This window comes from Saccopteryx bilineata, chromosome 11 (genome assembly GCF_036850765.1).
Source record: "Saccopteryx bilineata isolate mSacBil1 chromosome 11, mSacBil1_pri_phased_curated, whole genome shotgun sequence".
Lineage (NCBI taxonomy): Eukaryota > Metazoa > Chordata > Mammalia > Chiroptera > Emballonuridae > Saccopteryx > Saccopteryx bilineata.
Window position 1 is genome coordinate 35,535,613 of NC_089500.1, and position 21,037 is coordinate 35,556,649.

At 36.9% G+C, this 21,037-nt stretch overlaps 1 protein-coding gene across 2 annotated transcripts in view; it reads left to right on the forward strand.

The window, feature by feature from the left end:
- Positions 1–18,004, forward strand: part of KLHL14 (kelch like family member 14) — a 102,233-nt gene extending 84,229 nt beyond the window's left edge. For both annotated transcript variants that reach the window (XM_066247241.1, XM_066247240.1), the window contains exons 5-9: positions 3,880–3,958; positions 12,024–12,214; positions 12,296–12,454; positions 14,031–14,188; positions 16,218–18,004. In XM_066247241.1, coding sequence (XP_066103338.1) covers positions 3,880–3,958; positions 12,024–12,214; positions 12,296–12,454; positions 14,031–14,188; positions 16,218–16,358 — 728 coding nt within the window. In that variant the 3' untranslated portion in view covers positions 16,359–18,004. The remainder of the gene's footprint in view (positions 1–3,879; positions 3,959–12,023; positions 12,215–12,295; positions 12,455–14,030; positions 14,189–16,217) is intronic.
- The last annotated feature ends 3,033 nt before the right edge of the window (positions 18,005–21,037 follow it).

The following is a 21,037-nucleotide window of genomic DNA, read 5'->3' on the forward strand; positions in this document are numbered from 1 at the left end:
ACCTTGAAACTTAACTGTCAAGAATATTTTCTTTTCTATAAGGAAATGATTGAAAATTCTACGTGGACTCCCTTTAAACCAACTCTAGACACAATTATTCCTTGAGTTGGAGCTTCCTTTTGTAGACTCCAAATCCTTTGGATTATTCTCACTCCTGGAACACTCATCCCTTTTTGTACATTCCCAAATAAAACATAGGTTACTACCAAATCATCCAAACTTTCTCATGTGATCCTCGAAATTTATGATCTCACATCAAAAAAATCCTAATAGACCTTACACTCTCCTCTGAATGGTTCCTTCAGTTTCCTTTCTAATCAAAACTTGGTTATTTTCCCAGCCACCCTCTCTAGTTGGGACTGGGTTTTCCAACTTTCTCATTCTTTATATTATTGGAGGTAGGCAGCTTTTTTACTTCCTCTTCATTGCCAGTCTGACATCCTTAAAACCCATTACTTTAAAGGATGTCTTCAGATTACACCACTTTGCTGCCCCTTTTTGGGGCAGCTATCTACTGTTTTCCTGATAATGCACCTTCTTCACTTAACCTCACTGCTCTTTCTCTGACCATCATTCCCTTGTCTTCTTATTTTCTTCCTTACTGAGTTTATATTCTATTGCCCTTCCCTATAATCAATCACACTAGTGTGCACACCTGCAACCCTCATGTCCTCCTCCTTCCATTACCTAGTAAAGCCTCAGTCCTGGCTAAATACACTCAGTTCCACCTCTCCCCCACCCATGAGTAACTTAATGTAGATCTAGAAAGCCACACAGCAACTCTGGCTACTAAAGAACCATGTTGATAACTAGCCAACTTCACTTTATTTTCCTGGTCAGTGTCCTCTCTCACCTTCCAGGTTGACTATTTCACACCTTCTCTCTCAAATTCTTTTCCCCAAAACCTCTCTCCTCACTCTCAGTGAATAGCCTATCGTCTTAGTTTAATTACAATAGAAGCAATCAAAAGATAGAAATCTTTGTCTTGCTACTACCAAATCTATTTCCTTATATCCATAGCTACCCATATAGTCCATATTTTCTCCTATTATTTTCTGCTCCAGTCTAAGGCCGATTCTTCTTTCTCTCTTGCTTGCTCAAGCACCTGTGCAGCACTCCTGAGCTTAAAGGCACAATTCAACAACCAAGCAAGAGCTTCTCTGGGTGCTGCATCCTCCAGCTATAATCTTCTTCTGTTTACAGCAGAAGTTCTCACAAGTATTCCCTATCTTTTTTTTCTCTGCTTTCTCACATTTGAATCGGCCCGGAGGAGCCCCCACTCAGGCTTCCGTTCCCACCCTTCCACTGAAGCAGCACTGGCAAGACCACCACCAACCTCAATGTTGCCAAATCTGACAGTCAGTTCTCAGATGCTAACTCCTCCTCTTGAAACAATATTTGACACAGCTTTCAAAATACCACACTTTCCCTCCCATCTCTGACAATTTTTTTTCCTATGCTAATTTTCCTTCTATCCCAGGGCTAATTCCCAGGATTTATATTACCTTCCATTTCCATATCTGCCTCCCAAAGGGGTTTTGTTCTGTTCCTTGACCTTAACTAATATACTGGAATATTAGCCCCAAAATTTGCACCTACAGCCTCATTTAACCAGGAGCAGCCTAGTAGAAACTTCCACTTTGAGATCCTACAGGGCTCTTAAGGTTAAGACCAAAATAAAACTCACCTGACCAGGCAGTGGCGCAGTGGGTAGAGCATCACACTGGGATGCAGAGGATCCAGGTTCGAAATTCCAAGGTCACCAGCTTGAATGTAGACTCATCTGGCTTGAGTGCAAGCTTACCAGCTTGAGTATGGGGTCGGGGTCATAAGCTTGAGCTTGGGATCATAGACATGATCCCATGTTCGCTAGTTTAAGCCCAAAGTTTGCTGGCTTGAAGCCCAAGGTCACTGGCTTGAGCCCAAGGTCACTGGCTTGAGCAAGGGGTCACTAAGTCTGCTGTAGCCCCCTGGTCAAGGCACATATGAGAAAGCTGTCAATGAACAACTGAGGTGCCACAACGAAGAATTGATGATTCTCATCTCTCTCTCTTCTTGTCTGTCTGTCCCTGTGTGTCCTTCTCTCTGTCTCTGCCACAAAAAAAGAGAAAGAAACATTACCTCTCTCCCAACCTACACTACCCCTGCCTGGTCTTCCCTGACTCAGCAAGTCACATGACCTTCTATCCAGTCACTCAGGCTAGACACATGGCAACCTTCTTTAATTATATCACTTTTCTTTCATACTGATAATCAGAAAATGTTTCCATACACTAGATCCCAAACCTGACCATATCTCACTGCCAGCACCTTTATTCAGTGACCTCCTGATAGTTTCACTGCTTCGAGAGTGGCCCCTCTATAGTCTGTTCTTCACACAGCTGCCAGAGTAAACTTTGTAAAAGATTCATTAGACCATAGTCCATGCTTGGTCTTGTAACAAAAGGCGCAATCCTACACTAGTCCATAAGGCACACTGTTCTGGACCTTGAAACCTCCCTGACTTCTGTCCAAGTCACTCCAGCATTCTTGCTAGTTTTGAATTCATGAGCAGCCCAAGGTCTTCATACTCGCCTGCCCCACTGCCTGAGTTCATTCTGCAGATATTTGCACAGCTTACGAAAGGCATCTGTGGCCATTCTACTTAACCTGGCCTCTCTATCAATCCCTGCTTTATTTTTCCTTATAGCCTTCATCTACTTGATAATATATTATGTTTATTTGTTTACAAATAGAAGAACTTGGTCTTTCTTTTTGTACCAATATATTCTCAGAACCTACAACATACAAGACATGTAATAAGTGCTCAATATATCATTGTGCAATTAATAGTTGTGTGTTGTATACACACCTATGTGAAAACACACATGCATGCCTGCAGACATGCACACACACATTCACGCTATCTCTTTATTCCTGTGGTCAAGTTTGGTACCTATATTTCAATGGTTAGTTACACATATATGAATATAAAGCACATTTTTAGAGTTAAGACCTCAGGTGCTTTGGATCAATCGTTTTCAAGCTCCGGTCTACTAGAAATTTCTGCGAAAGAATTCACCCTGGTGTTGTATGAACATTGTGGGCCATGGGTGAAAACCTCTGCTTTAGACGATTTTCATCTCAGATGCTACACAGAATATGAAATATAGTCTTTTGCTTCCATTTCTTGGTGTCAAACTGTATGGGAAATAAGAATAATTTTAATACCTCAGAGGCAATACTGTGCTTATTAGGTTCAACAGAAGAGTTAACCAGCTTCAAGGACCCATGTTTCTCATTCACCACTGTCCCTGCAATAGGTCACAGCAACTGTACTTCCCTAAAATACATACATGCACAACTTACACAACATGCAGAGATTAGAACTGATTTCCTTTAAACTCTTATTACAGCAATTGCTATTATTTTCATGGAAAGGGTGGATGGTACTGCTGCTAAAATTCTTGGATCATTTTAAAAAAATAAAAGGTCTAACCAGATATATCACACAGGGTAATCTCTGGAACTGATTATTTATAGGCAATAACTTCATGTTTTTAAGGCATAAAAACACCAAAACCCAGTAATTTTTACCCTAACTCTGGGATAAAACTGGTTTGATAACATACTTGCTATTATTACTATGGTTGATTTCTTTTAATTCTAACTCATTTTTTTAAAAAGACAGAGGAGAAGTGAAAAAAAAAGGAAAAACATTGGAGGTGGCTCATTTATTCTTCTATTGACTTTATCACTTCTCATACCATGTTAGATAGTTCCTCTACCTAATACATCTATTTGTTAAACCTGAGAACAGAGACATCTTACAAAATACTATTAAATGTGGAAAACAACAAAGGAGTCTAGGTCTTAAGTGTCTCAAATATATTTTTACAGGAAAACACAGTACAAATTTTGTCAGCAGATATGATCCCCGATTTAATAGCTGGATACAACTTCCACCCATGCAAGAAAGGTAAGTATTTCTTGTATCTGAAACATTAGTGGCTGCTTCACAAGAAGCATGGATGCTGAATGGTTTTCCATGATAAGGTCTGCTAAATGGAACCAATGGGGAGACAGATGAGGCAAAATAAAAAATTTAGCCCAACCAATGAAGATTAACTGCCTTATTAACTCAACGGGGAAAAATAATCAAGTAAGTCAATTATTTATCCTAATGAAGGAAGAAAAATTTTGTATGACTTTTCTCACTTTATGACATTGCATTGGGCTTTTTGGCAAACAGAGCTACAATCTTACTGGCCATCTCACTCTCCTTGGTTATGTATGCTGTATTTAAATCCTATAATTGAAATGTAAAACACCCTTCTCACAGTATTGTGCATTTTGATGCATAAATTTCAATATTAAAGTTTTCAAGTCTCACTGACTCAAATCCTTTACATTTGCCTCATCAAATATCTTTCCATCATACATTCAAGAACAGGTCATTTGTTAGCTGGAAAAAAAAAAACCCAGTTTTTCAAGGTGTCCTCTCATTTTTTATGTACAGTGTTTATCTCACCCAATTCTCCTAGCACCAAAGGACAAGATGACAACTACATTTATACCTATTTGCTTCTCCCGGCTGTTATTTAGGCACGAGGCCATGTCTCAATGTGCCTATTCAAATGCACATGCTCAATTTTTAACACTGGTGTTTTTTTTAAATAATATCTCAACGTCTTCTTGAGCAAATTCTTTAATATAATAACAATAATTTACAACCTATTTTCTTGATTGAATTATGTCTTTCATGACCTTTCACCTTAATATTTCCTTTCTTTAAAAGCATTCAATCTGATTGCTCTGTGATCAAATGAGATCCTTTATATAAATTTCAAGTTAAAAAGAAATTTTCAGGCCCTGGCCAGTTGGCTCAGTGGTAGAGCATCGGCCTGGCATGCAGAAGTCCCGGGTTCGATTCCAAGCCAGGGCACACAGGAGAAGCTCCCATCTGCTTCTCCACCCCTCCCCCTCTCCTTCCTCTCTGTCTCTCTCTTCCCCTCCTGTAGCCGAGGCTCCATTGGAGCAAAGATGGCTCGGGCACTGGGGATGGCTCCTTGGCCTCTGCCCCAGGTGCTAGAGTGACTCTGGTCGCAACAGATTGACGCCCCAGAGGGGCAGAGCGTCGCCCCCTGGTGGGCGTGCTGGGTGGATCCCAGTCGGGCGCATGTGGGAGTCTGTCTGACTGTCTCTCCCCGTTTCCAGCTTCAGAAAAATACAAAAAAAAAAAAGAAAGAAATTTTCAGACTATCCCATTTATTCAAAAATGGGGGCCTGACCTGTGGTGGCGCAGTGGATAGAGCATCGACCTGGAACGCTGAGGTCGCCGGTTCGAAACCCTGGGTGGGCTCGCCCAGTCAAGGCACATATGGGAGTTGATGCTTCCTGCTCCTCCCTCTTCTCTCTCTCGCTCTCTCTTCCTCTTTCCCTCTCTCTCTCTCTGAAAAATTAATAAAATACTTAAAAAAAGTTTTAAAAAAAAGTTTCATAGATTAGCATTTAAAAAAATGGGAAGACTATGAATCTATGCTATAAAGAAACTTACTTTCTATTCCATATAAATATATTAAGACTTTATTTAAGGAGACTAAAAGCTATGTACTAAAAACAATGGGGCACAACATATTTAAAAGACAATAGACATCATTAAAAATGTCTAGTTCAAAGGTACATCAGGAAATTATTCTTAGTCAGTTAGTATCCTGACCATCATCTCCATCTTCCTGTTTGTCCACATGAATACATAAAAGCCTCCTGATGCCTTTCTTGTTGTTTCCCTCTTTTGGGAGTTATTTCCTGCTTGTTGTTATTGTAGCTGCATCACTTTACCCTGTAATCAAAACAATTCAAAAAAAGTTTTCCTTAAACAATATTTTAAAAATAAACATCAATAACATATTTGAAATGTCAGCATCTCATCACCATGGTCCCTTTGCTGGGGGCTGTACACCACGATAATTAACCTTCACGCCTTGGGTTTGGGAGGCATAACTCACGTTGCGGTCAATTATCTCACTGTAGAGCCCCTGAGGATGAGAAGTATTGCTGCAAAACCTAATTAGTAATTTTTTAAAAGTGTGTCTTGTTTATTTGATATTCTGTAATGACTTCCTCTGAGGCACTCTGGCCTATCATGGCAGGGTCCTACTTAGACAATTTTTAGCAGCTCATTGACCTGATAAAAAGACCTGCCATGGTCGGTCGGCGCCCGGCAGCCACCGTTGACAGGATGGACTGTTGAACACTTCTTTCTAAGTCATTATGGTATATCATGTCAGGTCCTGAGCAAGAGAAGGTTTTTTTTTTTAGATTTAGAACAATCAACTCGATAGACCAAATAAAGAGCTCCTAACAGCAGAATGGGAAAAGGCAGATTTCGCAGATGCCCAATCTTCTAGCTCCATATCTCCTATGGGTTGGTTGACCCAGGCAGCAATCCACAACTTAAAATGAAATTTTTCTGTCATTGTTAAGCTTCCATTCAAAATAGCAAGCATGATCAGTTATCAGCGTGGTCTAATTGGTGATTAAACAAAGAAGAAAAGAATACTAAATTATATGGGACAGGCTTCAGATCAGAAAAAATATTTCTTAAACATTTAATTGACTTATTTTTGCATTGTATAGATCATGAAGCAAACTTTTGGTTAGCTGCTACCAAACTGCTGACATGTTACCAAACTGATTGAGAACAAGAGAAACAAGTTGTAAAACACTCTCGGGTAACCCATTCTTAAAGAGTTGGCTGGACAGATACCTAGGATATCTTACCTAATTAGAGCATCCAAGAGTATAATAAAGTGCAGAACACTGTTCCAGTTCAGCCAGAAAATGGACACATGGCCTCTAGACTTCCTCCACCTTAAGTCCACTCATGAATTGCATGCCTGATACCTTTGAATTTACTGATGAAAATGATTAAGCAAAACGATAAATTTAAATGTCATGCAGCTGAGTTGTTTTGGTCCCAGTCTTAGGATTTTATTCTTCAAAAAGAAGAGGGCAAAAATAAAAACTTGAATCAATGGATATGCTTTCATGACTTTAAAATTTTTAACAAAAATAGACATTTTAGCTATCATTATCAGGAGATCTTAATCCCTAGCTAGTCTAAGGGAAAAAAAGAAAGGAAAAAGAAAAAAAACAGTTTGAAGAACAGACACAAAGCATGTTTCACAGAATAAGGAAAATCTAGAAGCCTTACAAGAAACAATGAGAGTTAATATTCTGTTTGAAAAATCTATTGTTTTTAAGCTGATGATGAAATTCAAAAATTCAAGCTGAGTTAAGATTGTAATAACTCAATCTCACAATGTAGGTTATAAACTGAACACATCATGGTGAAGGAAGGACTTTTAAAGACCTGTACACAGTGTATGTTTGCAGAAGTCATCTAGTCCTTTTAAAGTTATCTCAATAGACTGAAAGTGTCTGTGGGGAAGGGGGGGAGGGGGAGGGGGATGTTGTAGGAGGAAGAGATGAACAATTTAAAGTATGTTTGATCACCTCGATTTACTTTTCCAAAAATAGCCTAAATAGCCCAAACCAGGTATATTCTTCATGTGGAGAGGCAGAGCAGGAGACCTGGCATGGTAAAATTTGAGCCTGGAGCAAATGTTCTTAGTTATTGATAAACCATTAACCAGTGTTTCTAGAATGCATTTCATGAATCCTCACTTGGGGCATGCAAGGGATTAAGTCAGAAACTTGGAATCTTCGCTATTGGAATTTCTACATAAAAATGCACTTTTCTTCAGGAAGTAAAACCTACTGTGTGTGTGTGTGTGTGTGTGTGTGCATTTCATTCAGATCCTAACAGTGACACTGCGTGGATAAAGCTAGGAGTACACAGGGAGCATCAAATTGAGAATGCCTCAGCTAAAAAGAAAGCGAGCTCTCTGAGTGTCACAGTGAGGAGGAAGGAAAAGTGAGAAAACTGAAACCCAGACTAGACAAAAGGAGCACACACTTCCAAAGAGAGCTCATTTTCTTATTCTCCACTGTCACAATTTAACTAGAGGGTTTTCATACTTGTCATGACTGATGGGCATTTTCTCTTAGACCAATATATAGTGTGTAGAAAAGAACTCACCACCTTACAACCCAAACAATCCAAATTATTTTAAAATGGCACGTCAGTGAAATTAGTAAACTAATTATTTCAGAATCTTCCAGACCAGTCATAGAATTAAGTGGGAGAGGGATACTCATCTATTCTGTGTCAATGGTGCAAAGAAATATCAATGTACAGATTTTTGTAGACATGTGTCAGTTTTTTCAATGAAACATTTTACCTGAGAAGGTAAAATCACTAGGAAAATCATCTTGACTTGCCATATTTCATAAAATAACAATTGAAATCACGTTAGAGAAATAAAAGGGGCCAGGAGTCCATCTCTATGCACTTAATTTTACAATTGTTTTTCATTCTAATTTTATATTTCAATGAGTGTTTACTCTTCTATACCAGGAAATCCTATTTATTTTAGATTTGTATTCCTTTGAAAATTTTATTAAATCTTCCTCCAAAATCTTTCTCCATATTCTTCCAAAATATGCACATATGAAACACACACACACATACACACAACATTTTATTACAATTTTAAAAGGGCTTTATGAACTCCTCAGAAGACATGAGTCCAAGTTAACAAATCTTACTTTATGAAATCTGTCTCTTCTGAGTATTTTATTTTCCTTCCTCCTTTTCCATCTCTGTTGTTTATTATCCTAAATTTTCCACAGCACATATATTTTTTAAAAGCATCACAAAAAAAAACAGACATAGCCAAAATAATACTCTAAAATTATTGATAATACTAACAATTTCAGGACTATAAAATTAACTGAACCTTATGATCCCACAATCCCACTTCTGCATATATGTCCAAAGGAAGCAAAATCAGTATCTTGAAGAGATATCTCTACTTCCTTGTTTGTTGTAGCATTATTCACTATAGCCAAGATGTGAAAACAACCTTGTCTGACAACAGGTAAATGGGTAAAGAAAGCATGGTGTCTGTAAACAATAGAATATTATTCAGCCACACAGTTGAAGGAAATCCTGCCATTTGAAACTGAAAGTCATTATGCTGAATGAAATAAGCCAGATGGAGAAAGACAAACACAATATCATTTACACGTGGAATCTAAAAAAAATGTTGAACTTAAGGAAATAGAAAATAGAATGGTGGTTGCCAGGGGCTAGGAGTGGGAGAAAGGGGGAGTAGTTGGTCAAAGGGCACAAAATTTTAGTTGTAAGATAAATAAGTTCTGAGGATCTAATGTATGGTGACTATAGTTAATACTGTACTGTATGCTTGAAATTTGCTAAGAGAGTTGATTTTAAGTGTTCTCATAAAAAAATGGGGCAGTAACTATGTCAGGTGATGGATGTGTGGGAATCCTTTTACAATATATGCATATATTAAATCATCACATTTTACATTTTAAATATATTACAATTTTGTCAATTATACTTCAATAAAGTTGGAGATAAAAGAAAACTGGATATATCACCATATATAACATATACCATACCTGTATGGTAGTAAGTCATCTACACAAATATTAAAAAATTTTAGTTGTCACTTAAACTACAGGGTTGGCAAAAGTAGGTTTACAGTTGTGAGAATGCAAAACAGTTTATTCTTGTAATATTATTTATTTATTAATTTTTGTATCATTTGTTAGTAATATTTGTCTTATATTATTGTTATTATTTCTTATCCTAACTTATGGTTCATCTTTTAGGTAATGATGACTGATAATTTAACCAATGGCTGAAAAAAAGTGGATACTCAAACAATACTATAAATCTACTTTTGCCTCACCCTGTATTATTAAGAAATATTTATACAAAAATATTTTTAATTTTATTTTTCAATTACATTCAACATTATTTTGTATTAGTTTAAGGTGTACAGCACAGTGTTTAGACAATCCCATCCTTTACAAAAGTGTTCTCCCTAATATTTCAAGTAACTGCCTGGTACCATACAATTATTAAAATATTGTTGACTATATTTTCTTATACCTTACTTTTCATATCCGTGACTATTCTCTAACTACCAATTAGCACTTCTTAAGCCTTTCATCATTTCACCCACCTCCTTAGTCTCCCTCCCCTTTGGCATCCATCTTCTGTCCACTGTATAAGTCTGTTTCTATTTTATGTGTTCATTTATTTAGTTCTTCAGATTCCACGTATAAGTGAATTCATATGGTATTTGTCTTTGTCTGGCTTATTTCACTTAACATAATACCTTTGAGGTCCATCATGTTGTTTTTTATTATAAATATATACATATACCACAGCTTTTTTATCCACTCATTTACAGATCGGCACTTGAGTTACTTCCATATCTTGGCTATTGTAAATAATGCTGCAATAAATCTAGGAGTGCATATATTCTCTTGGATTAGTGTTTTGGGTTTCTTCAGATATATACCCAGAATTGGAACCACTGAGTCAAAAGGCAGTTTCATTTTGAATTTTTTTGAGGAACCTCCACACTGTTTTCACTATGACTTACATGCAAACATCTTGATGTCTGATTTTTAAAAACTTGTTCAGGTAATATTAACCGATGGGTCCTGAGCATGAACAAAATGCTGGACACTATAACAAGCATTTTACATGTGTATTTACAAATAACTCTGAAAGGAAGTTACCATCATCAACCTCCTGTTATAGATGAACAATCTAAGGCTGAGAGGTGTTAAGTAATGTGTCAAAGCCCACACACCCCATAAATGGTAGAGCCAAGCAATCTTATTCCAGAGAACAAACTGTTAATCAAGATGCTACATACTGCTTCCCAGAGGCTTGGGTACTTTGTAAACACAACTTAGAAAATCTCCCAACCATATAGTTTAAACTGATAAAAACTTCTGAGACTTCTCATCTTGCTATTGACATTGCCCAAGAATCTTAACATCAATTTTTATGAAGACCATAATTTACCAAACATAAATTATATTTACTAAGAGGCTTAGCAACTTAACAATTGTACTTTGTCAGTACACATGGCTATTTGGACCACATGTTATCCTTATGAATATATAATTCTAGTTGCTTCACAGAGAAAAAGGATGCAAAGGGTTTAGTATTTGCTTAAGATTTTAACCTAGTCTTCCTAACTCCAGAGGTTTGAGTCCTCTTCAAACCTTTATTCTCCCTCAGCTCTCACATCTTATTAGTCACCAAGTCTTATGTCTTCCTTTAAAATATCTTTTTTTTTTATCACCCTTTCCCATATCTTCCACTAAAACTCTAATTTAGGTCCTTAGCAATATTTCACTCCTAGATTAGAGTCCACCTCAAAATCAGTCTTCTTGTCTCCAACCCTTTCAACACAGCTTACATATTGTGCTTTTGGTGGCATAGTTAAATAATTTAATAAACATTCTCTCTTGAATAGAGACTTTATAATATCCCATTGCTTTTTAAGAATCAACACAAAACATTACATAGATAAAATTCCTATAATGGGTTATATATAACAGCAAAATTTTAACACTATATTCAGTTCACCAAAGTTTCTCTATTTGCTGTAGTATTAGGGGTGGGGGGAGAAAAATGATAATTGAAGAAAAATTTTGATGATGTAGTTCTCTTATAAATTGGGAACAATGACCCTTGAAGGACCATAAAGAAAGTGAATGTCAAGATAATTTATTATTGTTACATTATCTACCTCATTTTTCACTTTGTCTTACTGAGCTGTGATATCCTCACAGGGTACCAGATATCCCAAACATTAGTGAACACTTTACTAGTGTATCAGAAGCAAGATAAAAAGAGCTAAAACAAAGAGTTGGTGAATTTCTCTCTACTGTTACTTTAATATCAGAAATGCTAACCAAATTAGGCAGTGCTCATGATTACTTTACAAGGTCTCAGATTTAGAAGGTAGTTACATGTGTGATTTTCAATGGTATGCAACCCTTTCTGAAGCTGAATACATCTCCTCTCCTTAACTGACTGAGCTTCTTTTTGACTTACGGTGGGTTGTTGTTTTTTGCTGTAGAAGAGCCAGTTTCTACGCATGTCGGTTGGACAAACACTTATACGTTATTGGTGGAAGGAATGAAACCGGCTATTTGTCCAGCGTGGAGTGCTATAACCTAGAAACCAACGAATGGCGTTACGTGTCCTCTCTGCCGCAGCCTCTGGCAGCTCATGCGGGAGCCGTGCACAATGGGAAAATATATATTTCAGGCAAGTCATTCCTCCACTTTCTGTTACAAAGTTCAGTTCAAAGGCACTTTCTTGATTAGTATGTATATGTTTAATTCACAGGGGGTGTACACAATGGAGAATATGTCCCATGGCTATATTGCTATGACCCCGTAATGGATGTCTGGGCTCGGAAACAAGATATGAACACTAAACGTGCCATCCACACTTTGGCTGTAATGAATGATCGCTTGTATGCAATTGGAGGAAATCATCTAAAAGGTCTTTTTTTTTTTTAAGTCACAATAACTTTGCATCTCATGTTTCTGACCAAGAGGGGTTTATCATTAGATAATTGTAATTAACCAAGTAAAAAATCATGTTGACCAGATAAAATTTACTCTGTGTAAATGAGTTCCTCTGCTGATAGGATTAATTTTAAGTACCACACACATGAAGGAAATGAATAATGATACCTACAGAAAACTTTTAAAATGAAAGCATTAATAACTGAAAAAGCACAATTTGTTGTAACAATGAATGTAGTAAAATAAATTATTCCTTATCAGTAAAATAAATTATCGCTTATCAACAAAGTTATAATAATATATTCTGTCCAGAAAATTGTTTTTGGTAGTAAACATAAAAACTTTAGTCATAGCTGCACAAAGAAGCTAATATGTGATTTTTTTAAAAAAAGAAAACACTTAGAATTTCACGTCTAAATTTAGTATTATCTCTTTTTGCCCTGGCCAGATAGCGCGGTTGGTTAGCGCATCGTCTCGAAGCACAGAGGTTGCCATTTCCATCCACATTCAGAGCACATACAGGAACAGATAGATGTTCTTGTCTCTCTCTTCCTCTCTCTTCACTAAAATTAATAAATGAAAAAAAAACTTTAAAAAGAATTATCTCTTTTAAGAATCATTTATAATTGTCAATTTATTTTATTTGCTTTTTAAATGAAAATAATAAACTTATTTAAAGTATATTATTTTTAGGAGTCATGTCTTGGTTCCTTTGTTTCTCCATAGTTGTATCTGACTACAACTTTTGTAATAGATGTGCATTATGTAACTTTATGTGCATTTATATAACACTGAATTTGATAGGAAAGCAGAGAGCTATATGATATTGAGAATGTTATTAACTGCTTTGGGCCTCAATTTCCTCATCTAAAAATAAAGAACCTGATGCCTTAACTGTGGTGACACAATGGGTAAAGCATAGACCTGGAATGCTGAGGTCACGGGTTCAAAACCCCGGCTTGCCTAGTCAAAGCACATATGGGCGTTGATGCTTCCTGCTCCTCCCCGTCTCTCTCTCTCTCTCTCTCTCTCTCTCTCTCTCTCTCTCTCTCTCTCTCCATCTCCTCTCTCTAGAATGAAAAATTTTTTTAAAAAAAATGAAGAACCTGGTCTGATTGGTCTCTAAAGTCTCCTGCAGCTCTGACCTTCCACAATCCTTGAAATTGAACTGAGTGAGAAACAGGCCATGTGAAAGTGGCTAGTTACTTAACTAGCTTATTAAAAAGCACTCTATAAAATGCTTTAACTGTAATTATTTTCAACCTCTAAGAAAAGTTTTAATACACCACTTTTAATAAGCTCTTCCCCCATATAATCAACCAATGACATCTAGTCAGTTTTTTTAGTTAACCTAAAATACCCAGAGTTAAGTTTTTTTGTTTGTTTGTTTTAGGTCTCTCTGACATATCTCTTCATTTCACCAATAAATTCATACACTTGTGCCTTCAAGACACAAATTACCTGATTCTTGCCTCTAGACCTTTTTTTTAAAAAAAAGCCCTAGTAGTAAATGGGGACCGTAAGAGTTTATCTTTTGTTGTGTCACTTAGGTTTCTCCCACCTTGATGTAATGCTCGTGGAATGCTACGACCCAAAAGGCGATCAGTGGAATATTCTCCAAACTCCCATTCTGGAGGGTCGGAGTGGTCCTGGCTGTGCCGTGCTTGATGATAGCATTTACCTCGTGGGGGGTTACAGCTGGAGTATGGTATGTACCCACATTGAACTTCTCCTCCTTCTTTACAGTTGCACTTACTTTTTGTTTCCTTCAAAGTGTGTTATCACCCATGCATGTCCCTTCAAAGAGTATCATGCTCACATGCAAACTTTACATAAAGTAAAGTACTTTAAATAATAAATCAGTGTGGCTGCTATAGAGCTGGCTTGCTCTCTGATCAGCTGTCATAAAATGGGTCAGGTCTCTGAGTCTCTCCCTTCCCCATACTCTTACAATTCTAGCTTTCCAACTGAAAGTCAGACTAAAGTGGTTTTGCACATACTTTGTTGAAATCGTTTGAATCAGAGAGTCTAAAAAGTTTCTGACCAGTAAGTAAGGCATGAAAATGGAAATCGATTATTCAGTAGCCACAGATTCAATTGAGGATACGTAATTAGCCATTACTTTTACTTCCCTTTCCTCTTTATTATTAAAATTCCCAAACATACACCAGAACTGAGAGTACAGGGGCCCCTCATTTACACCTCATCCAACTTCAATAACCATCAAGTATTTGCCATCCGTACTTCATTTATTCTTTCTCCAAAAAAATTTTTACTGAAACAATTTGAAGCAAATTCTAAACATCATATTATTTTACCTTAAATGTGTTAGTATTTATCTCTTTGAAAAACTGTTCATTTATCTAAACACACTGTCATTATCAAACCCAACAAAATGATATATATTTCTTTATATCCAACCCATATTTAAATTTCTCCTAGTTACTTGAAAAAAAATGTATTTTTCAAACTGATACATTAAAACAAGTCTCACTTGTATTAGTTATTATCTCTTACACATCTCTGGCAAACTGGAATGTTACCCCGTCCTACTTCTTGTTCCATGCCATTGACTTGTTGAAAAAGCAGGGTCAGTTATCATATATCCAGCACTCTGCAATTAGCTAATGACTCCTTGTGGTATCCTTTTCATTGTCATGTCTTCATATTTCCTATAGACTGGAAGAGAGACAAGGGCTTAATTAAATTCAGCTTTTCTCTTTTATAAAAACTTTGTTACTTATTTTTGGCAAAAACAACTGAGGAGGTAGCTCTGTAGTTCGAATTACATCACATCGGGTGACACAAATGGTCTGGTGGTCTACATACTCACTTTTTCAATGATGACTTTTATCTTTTTCCTATTTATATGTGTTGGTTTTATAAGATTAATTTGGGGTTTTAATAATTTGATTTGTATTTCTTCTGCTTCAAACAAGGTTGTTATATAAAGTTTTGGGGGGAGCTTTAAAGGTTATTAGTGATATGAAGGCAAATAGGTATTGACATATATAACTAGATACTCATACACGTGGCTGTTTGCTGGTACGAATTGCTAGCCACGAGAGTATACATGTTTGGCACCAGACTCCAGGAGTACTCTTTCAGAAAAGTGACCGTTAGGTTGGTGAGGAATTGTGTTTGTCGGCTGTGATAAAAAGAAAGCTACTTTGATTTGGGAGGAGAAATGTTATACAAACACTAGCCCCAGAGGTTGACAAAGGAAACAGGATTAGTTGTTTGTTTGTTTCTCATGTGGCCTCTTGAAAGTAAATCAGTGTGCAAAGAAATCAGCAAGCTTTCATTTCTAGTTTACTTTAAACTGGTTCTGAATCCCAGGTCTAATTCTCTCTACAGTTGTAAAATAAAAATGAAAACATGAGGCAACGATCTAAAATCCAATCTACTTCAATTATTTGACTATTTAAGGTGAATTTTTTAAAAACTTAAAGCAGCAGGATAATTTCTACTTTTTGGTCAATGATTTGAAGGGATTTGTTGATCATCTAGGATGTTCTAGGTACTCAACTTTTCTTCTTAGTCACACACACATAAAAACAAATTTTCAAATCTTGTCAAGCTCTAATTTTCCCTTGGATTAAAACAGTTTAAAATCTATGGCTTTCATTTTGAATTTTTAAACAAGAGCAGAGAATCGATATTTTCTTTGCCAGGCAAATGTGATAAACCAGGTGGCCATTGCACTTCCCTAAATGCTCTCTGTTCTGCCATTGCAGGGGGCCTACAAGTCATCCACAATATGCTATTGCCCAGAGAAAGGCACCTGGACAGAACTGGAAGGAGACGTAGCAGAACCACTGGCAGGCCCGGCCTGTGCCACGGTGATCTTGCCCGCCTGTGTACCTTATAATAAATAACACCAGGAAACCCTAGAATGAACAGTATCCCATTATAGGAGACAATGACAGGTGACATCATTGTTATCATGAGGAACAATACATTCGAATGGTACAGCTGCCGAAATCCATTGTTGGTTGCTGGTGATTTACAAGTAACTACAAAGAAAAAGACTTGTTCTTGAACAGATACTGTGTCTGTAACTCGGATCACAACAGACTTCCATTTCAGACTGGTTTTAACTTGTCCCAGCTTTACAAAAACTCCTCCTGTGGATCTTAACTTTCAAAAGGAGAAAGATAAAATAGAAAAGAGTGCCCCCAGAGAGACCTAAGATCAGTATTGTGCATTGTAGTCTACCTGCATGTGATCTATGTTGAAGTTTTGGGGATATTGTGTTCATGAATGATTCAAAATTGGACCTACTAAAATACTTGCATTACAGAAATTGCCACTTGATTCTGTATTCCTAACCTGTGGCTACTTCACAAACTCCATAGGCAGCACAGTTATAGAAAGTTATATAAGATTAAAGAGAACCACTTTTGTTTCTATATAACTTTATTTCATAACCCTTCTTCCCCTAACAGACTCATGGGATCAGAGAGGAGAAAGATACTGGCTCTTGTAGCAATTGCGTTATGCCCTATAGACTCCACGTTAGCCACAGTCATCGTTTCCATGTCCTCGATTTTATCTGAAAGAGCAAAACAAAATATGCTATGTCAGTAGGCAGTTCATGGAGGATTTCTCATTTTTGCAGTATAGAAATAAGCAGTGAACACGCCTGTTATTTGTTTCAAATGGTAGGACTGGCAGGCAGTCATGCCATATTGTGTTTTTTGTTGGATAACATATCTGACCCAAACTTAACCCACAATGAAAACTGGAAGATTGCTTTCAGGAATTCGGGAACAAAAAGAAAGAATATATTTTTTTTAAGTACAGTTCCAGTTTTTCTTCCATTCCTAAAACATACAACTTAAAAGAGCCACAGGAGCAAATTACAGCTCTGAACAAATACTCTCCTCTCTTCCTCACCAGGGCTCTAAAAATGGCTTTAGATTTGGCTCTAGAAAAGCACATGACTTATCCTGATTATTCCCCAACCCGTCATATATGTTTGTTATCACCAGAGACGCCTGAGCTCAGTTAAGTGAGCAGTTGCTAGTTGTCCTTAGAAGCCTGAGCAATTTAGGAACAGAAGATCAGGAGAGCATGAGACTGTCTCAGTGTGGCCAGTCAAGAGAACAAAACCGGCAGGAATATGAATTTGATTTTCAAGCAAGCTCTTTGGATCTGGAACAATATCCATTAGGAGTAAATAAAAGCTTAAAATACTTTTTTAATCACCCAGAGATATTGTTGAATTCCTCAACAGATGTGTCATTCAAAACAACACCACTGGAAAGCAACAGATTAAAACTGCCTGGTGATAAGCTTTCACTGCAGAACATGTCAAGATGGACAGGTGTGCTGGAATCCAATCCCATTTCTACAGTAAAGTGCAATTTTCGTTCTTTTTGTATTTATTTGTATGTTCAGATCCAAAGGATCCATTGTAAAATATATATATATAAGTATATATCCAGTGCAATTAACTTCCATTTCTTTTTCCTTGAAAGCATATGAATAAGTAGAAAGAAAGAAAGAAAAGTCACAGTACTTTGCAGGAAAATCCCAGCTGACTTCATGAAGAGCACGGGGTCTGCTTCAGAACCTTTTTACCGTCAGCTGTCACCATTCAGTCTGAATGTCACAGTTTATACAAGGATATTTGCTTTCCTTAGACTTGTTCTTCATTTATTTTTTATTTCTAGCCAAAATAAATAAAAGCATTTATGAGAACTATAAGTAAAGCTTTCTGTATTTCAGAAAGACACAAACTATTAGAGAGTGGAAAGTGAATAAGTCACAGAGGATGTAAATTTTGTACAGTCTTAGAATGTGTAAATGAAGCCTGCTTGGGAGGGAAAAGTTTAAATAAAAACTTTATGTACTAATTCAACTGTCTCTCATGTTTCTACTTATAAAGCCTCTGTATAAATCTCTGCATTGAATTGCTTAAATGTTTGTAATATATAAATGCTTAAATGTTTTATTCTGCAGTATACATTACAAGTTTATTTAGCTTCCTGACAATATAGAAATGCATACAGTATGGACAATACTAAAAATTATGAACTGCTTCAGGAAAAATGTTGTGAGTTGAATCTGGTTTTTCTACTGTAAGAGTGTTATAATAAGGTATACTTTATCAATATCAAATAGCTAAATATTTATAAAAATGATTAGAAGCACGATCTCTATTAAATAATATTTGTACACTTTCTAAAGAATAAGTGAACCACACATTTAATTAAATTATATAAATCTATAGTATTTAACCTTTTTAAGTCAATAAAAGAGGTAACTCAGGACAAGGAAAGAGTCTGTGGGAGAGAGTAGGGGAAACTGAGGCATGTAGCTGAAGCTCGCACATGTGGCAGCATTCCGGGTAAAGAGTTATGGAGGGTTGGAAGCTATTTCCTGAAGCTTGTAAGCTGGAAGACTTTACTTTAATGCTTCCCAGACAATATACCATTACTGGGAATTAAGCTCACAATTAAAGGATTATGTGACCCTCCCTGGTATTCCGTGAAAGCGGGTTTCTGTCCTCTTTCCCTGGACCCCCGCCTCGCCGCACTAGTGTAGCATACCAGAAAAAGGCCTCTCTCTACAGCGCCCTCTGTTACCATCTGGTCCGTATCCAATGGTTACTTGTTACAGGGCTTCTTCCAAATGCCCCGAATCCCCCAAAGCTCTAGTGCTAACAACTTAACAAGAGCAATTAAGTGAATATAATTGTCTTTTTCTTAGTCCCAAGCAACCAGCTACTTTAAGTTCATAATTAGACTGGCTAAAAACTGGGAGACTGAGCATAGTGACCTGGGTGTTTAATTAATTAATTGTGCCTGCAGACTTAAAATTATTTACCTGCATTAGTTCTCTCCTATGAGAGCCAAATTTATATTTTCCCAACCACTTGACACTTACATCACTTAACAAATTGTCATAATTATCAACATCGTAAGTGTCAAGTATTTATTGAACATATCCCAAAAGGTGGCCCATAAATGCCAAAGTCCTCATTAAACGAGGTTCTCTAGGTCAAAATGTTTTTAAAATAAATGAGTAAGTGGGCCAAAATAAGACCAGTAAAGCATAACAAAGCCAATTAATACATGTTGGTGGGTATCCTGATAGACTGAGTTTCCGCAGATAGGGTAGCAGGAAAATCATAACTGACCAAGCCTGACTCCCTGGAAGCACCAAGGATGTTGAACATTGATGAAAAGCAAAAAGACCACTCTAAGAAAATATCAAATAATATGTTTGCTTTGTGTAGCGATAGCTAATAGTGGTGCTCTGAATAGTGCAATAATTATAGACCAATATTGGATGGGCTTTCTTAATGGGCATATTTAACCTTTTAACCTTTGCTGACTCTACAGGCTTGATGCAGTAACAAAAGGTTCAGTTTTAGAGATGTGTATGAAAACTGTGCTTCAAGATTGCAGCACAGTGGTTTAGGAATAAGAAAAAAATCTACAAATGAAAATTATGTGTCTTATTGTATTTTATTCTATTCTAGGCTATTGCCTAGCATATATTAAGAATTTGGCAAATCTCAATTATTCAAGTTAGCAAGAGTAATAGTACTTTAGTGTTTTTAACTCACTGATGACACTAAAAACAAGACGGTTTTGGAGTGAGCTGACATGTAGGACTGTGTACTTCTCAGGCTCTGAAGAATTAGATCACTTTGGATAAAGTGACCTTTGAACATAACCTCCCTTTCAATTTTTACATCTGAAGTTGACTCCTCTTCTGTGACCTTCCAAATCCTCCATGTAAAACAGAATGGCATTTTGGGGTAGGCAGGCGGACAGGTAAACATTTTGCTTCAGGACACGATCATCCTACATTTAGAGAGATGGCAGGCTTCTGGCTTCCGATTAATTAAGTTGCTCAAATCTAGGACATTTGGGAACTGATTGAACTAAATTAAGAAAAAGGAATAAAAAGAACAGTGTTTAGTTATTAATTCAAAGTTAAATCAACAATAGTATATAACATTGCCACTAACTGAAGGCTTACTATGAGTCAGACACTAGGTTGGGCATTTTATGTTTTCTCATTTACTCTTTTGAACAGCTCTATAAGGTAAATATAATTCATGTATTAAAGGTAAGGACGCAAGCTCAGAAAAGGTAAACTATTTGATAGAGTTAAGCAGCTGATAAGTAGCAAAGCGAGGATTCACACCAAAGCCTTTATCTAAGGTTACCCTCAAATTACCATATTCTCCTTCCCATAAAGAAAATTTTTTTTTCCTTTCCAAGTGACAGGAGGGGAGATAGAGAGACAGACTCCTGCATGTGCCTTAACCAGATCTACCTGGCAAACCCCATCTGGGGCCAATGCTTTGCCCCTCTGGAGCTATTCTTACAACCAAGCTATTTTTTAACACCTGAGGTGGAGACTCCACCAAGCTATATACTCAGTGCCTTGGCCAACATGCTCAAATCAGTCGAGCCATGGCTGCAGAAGGGGAAGAGAGAGAGAAAAAGAAGGGGAAGAGGGAGGGATAGAAAAGCAGATGGTCGCTTCTCCTGTATGCTCTGACCAGCAATCAAAGTTGAGACATCCACACGCC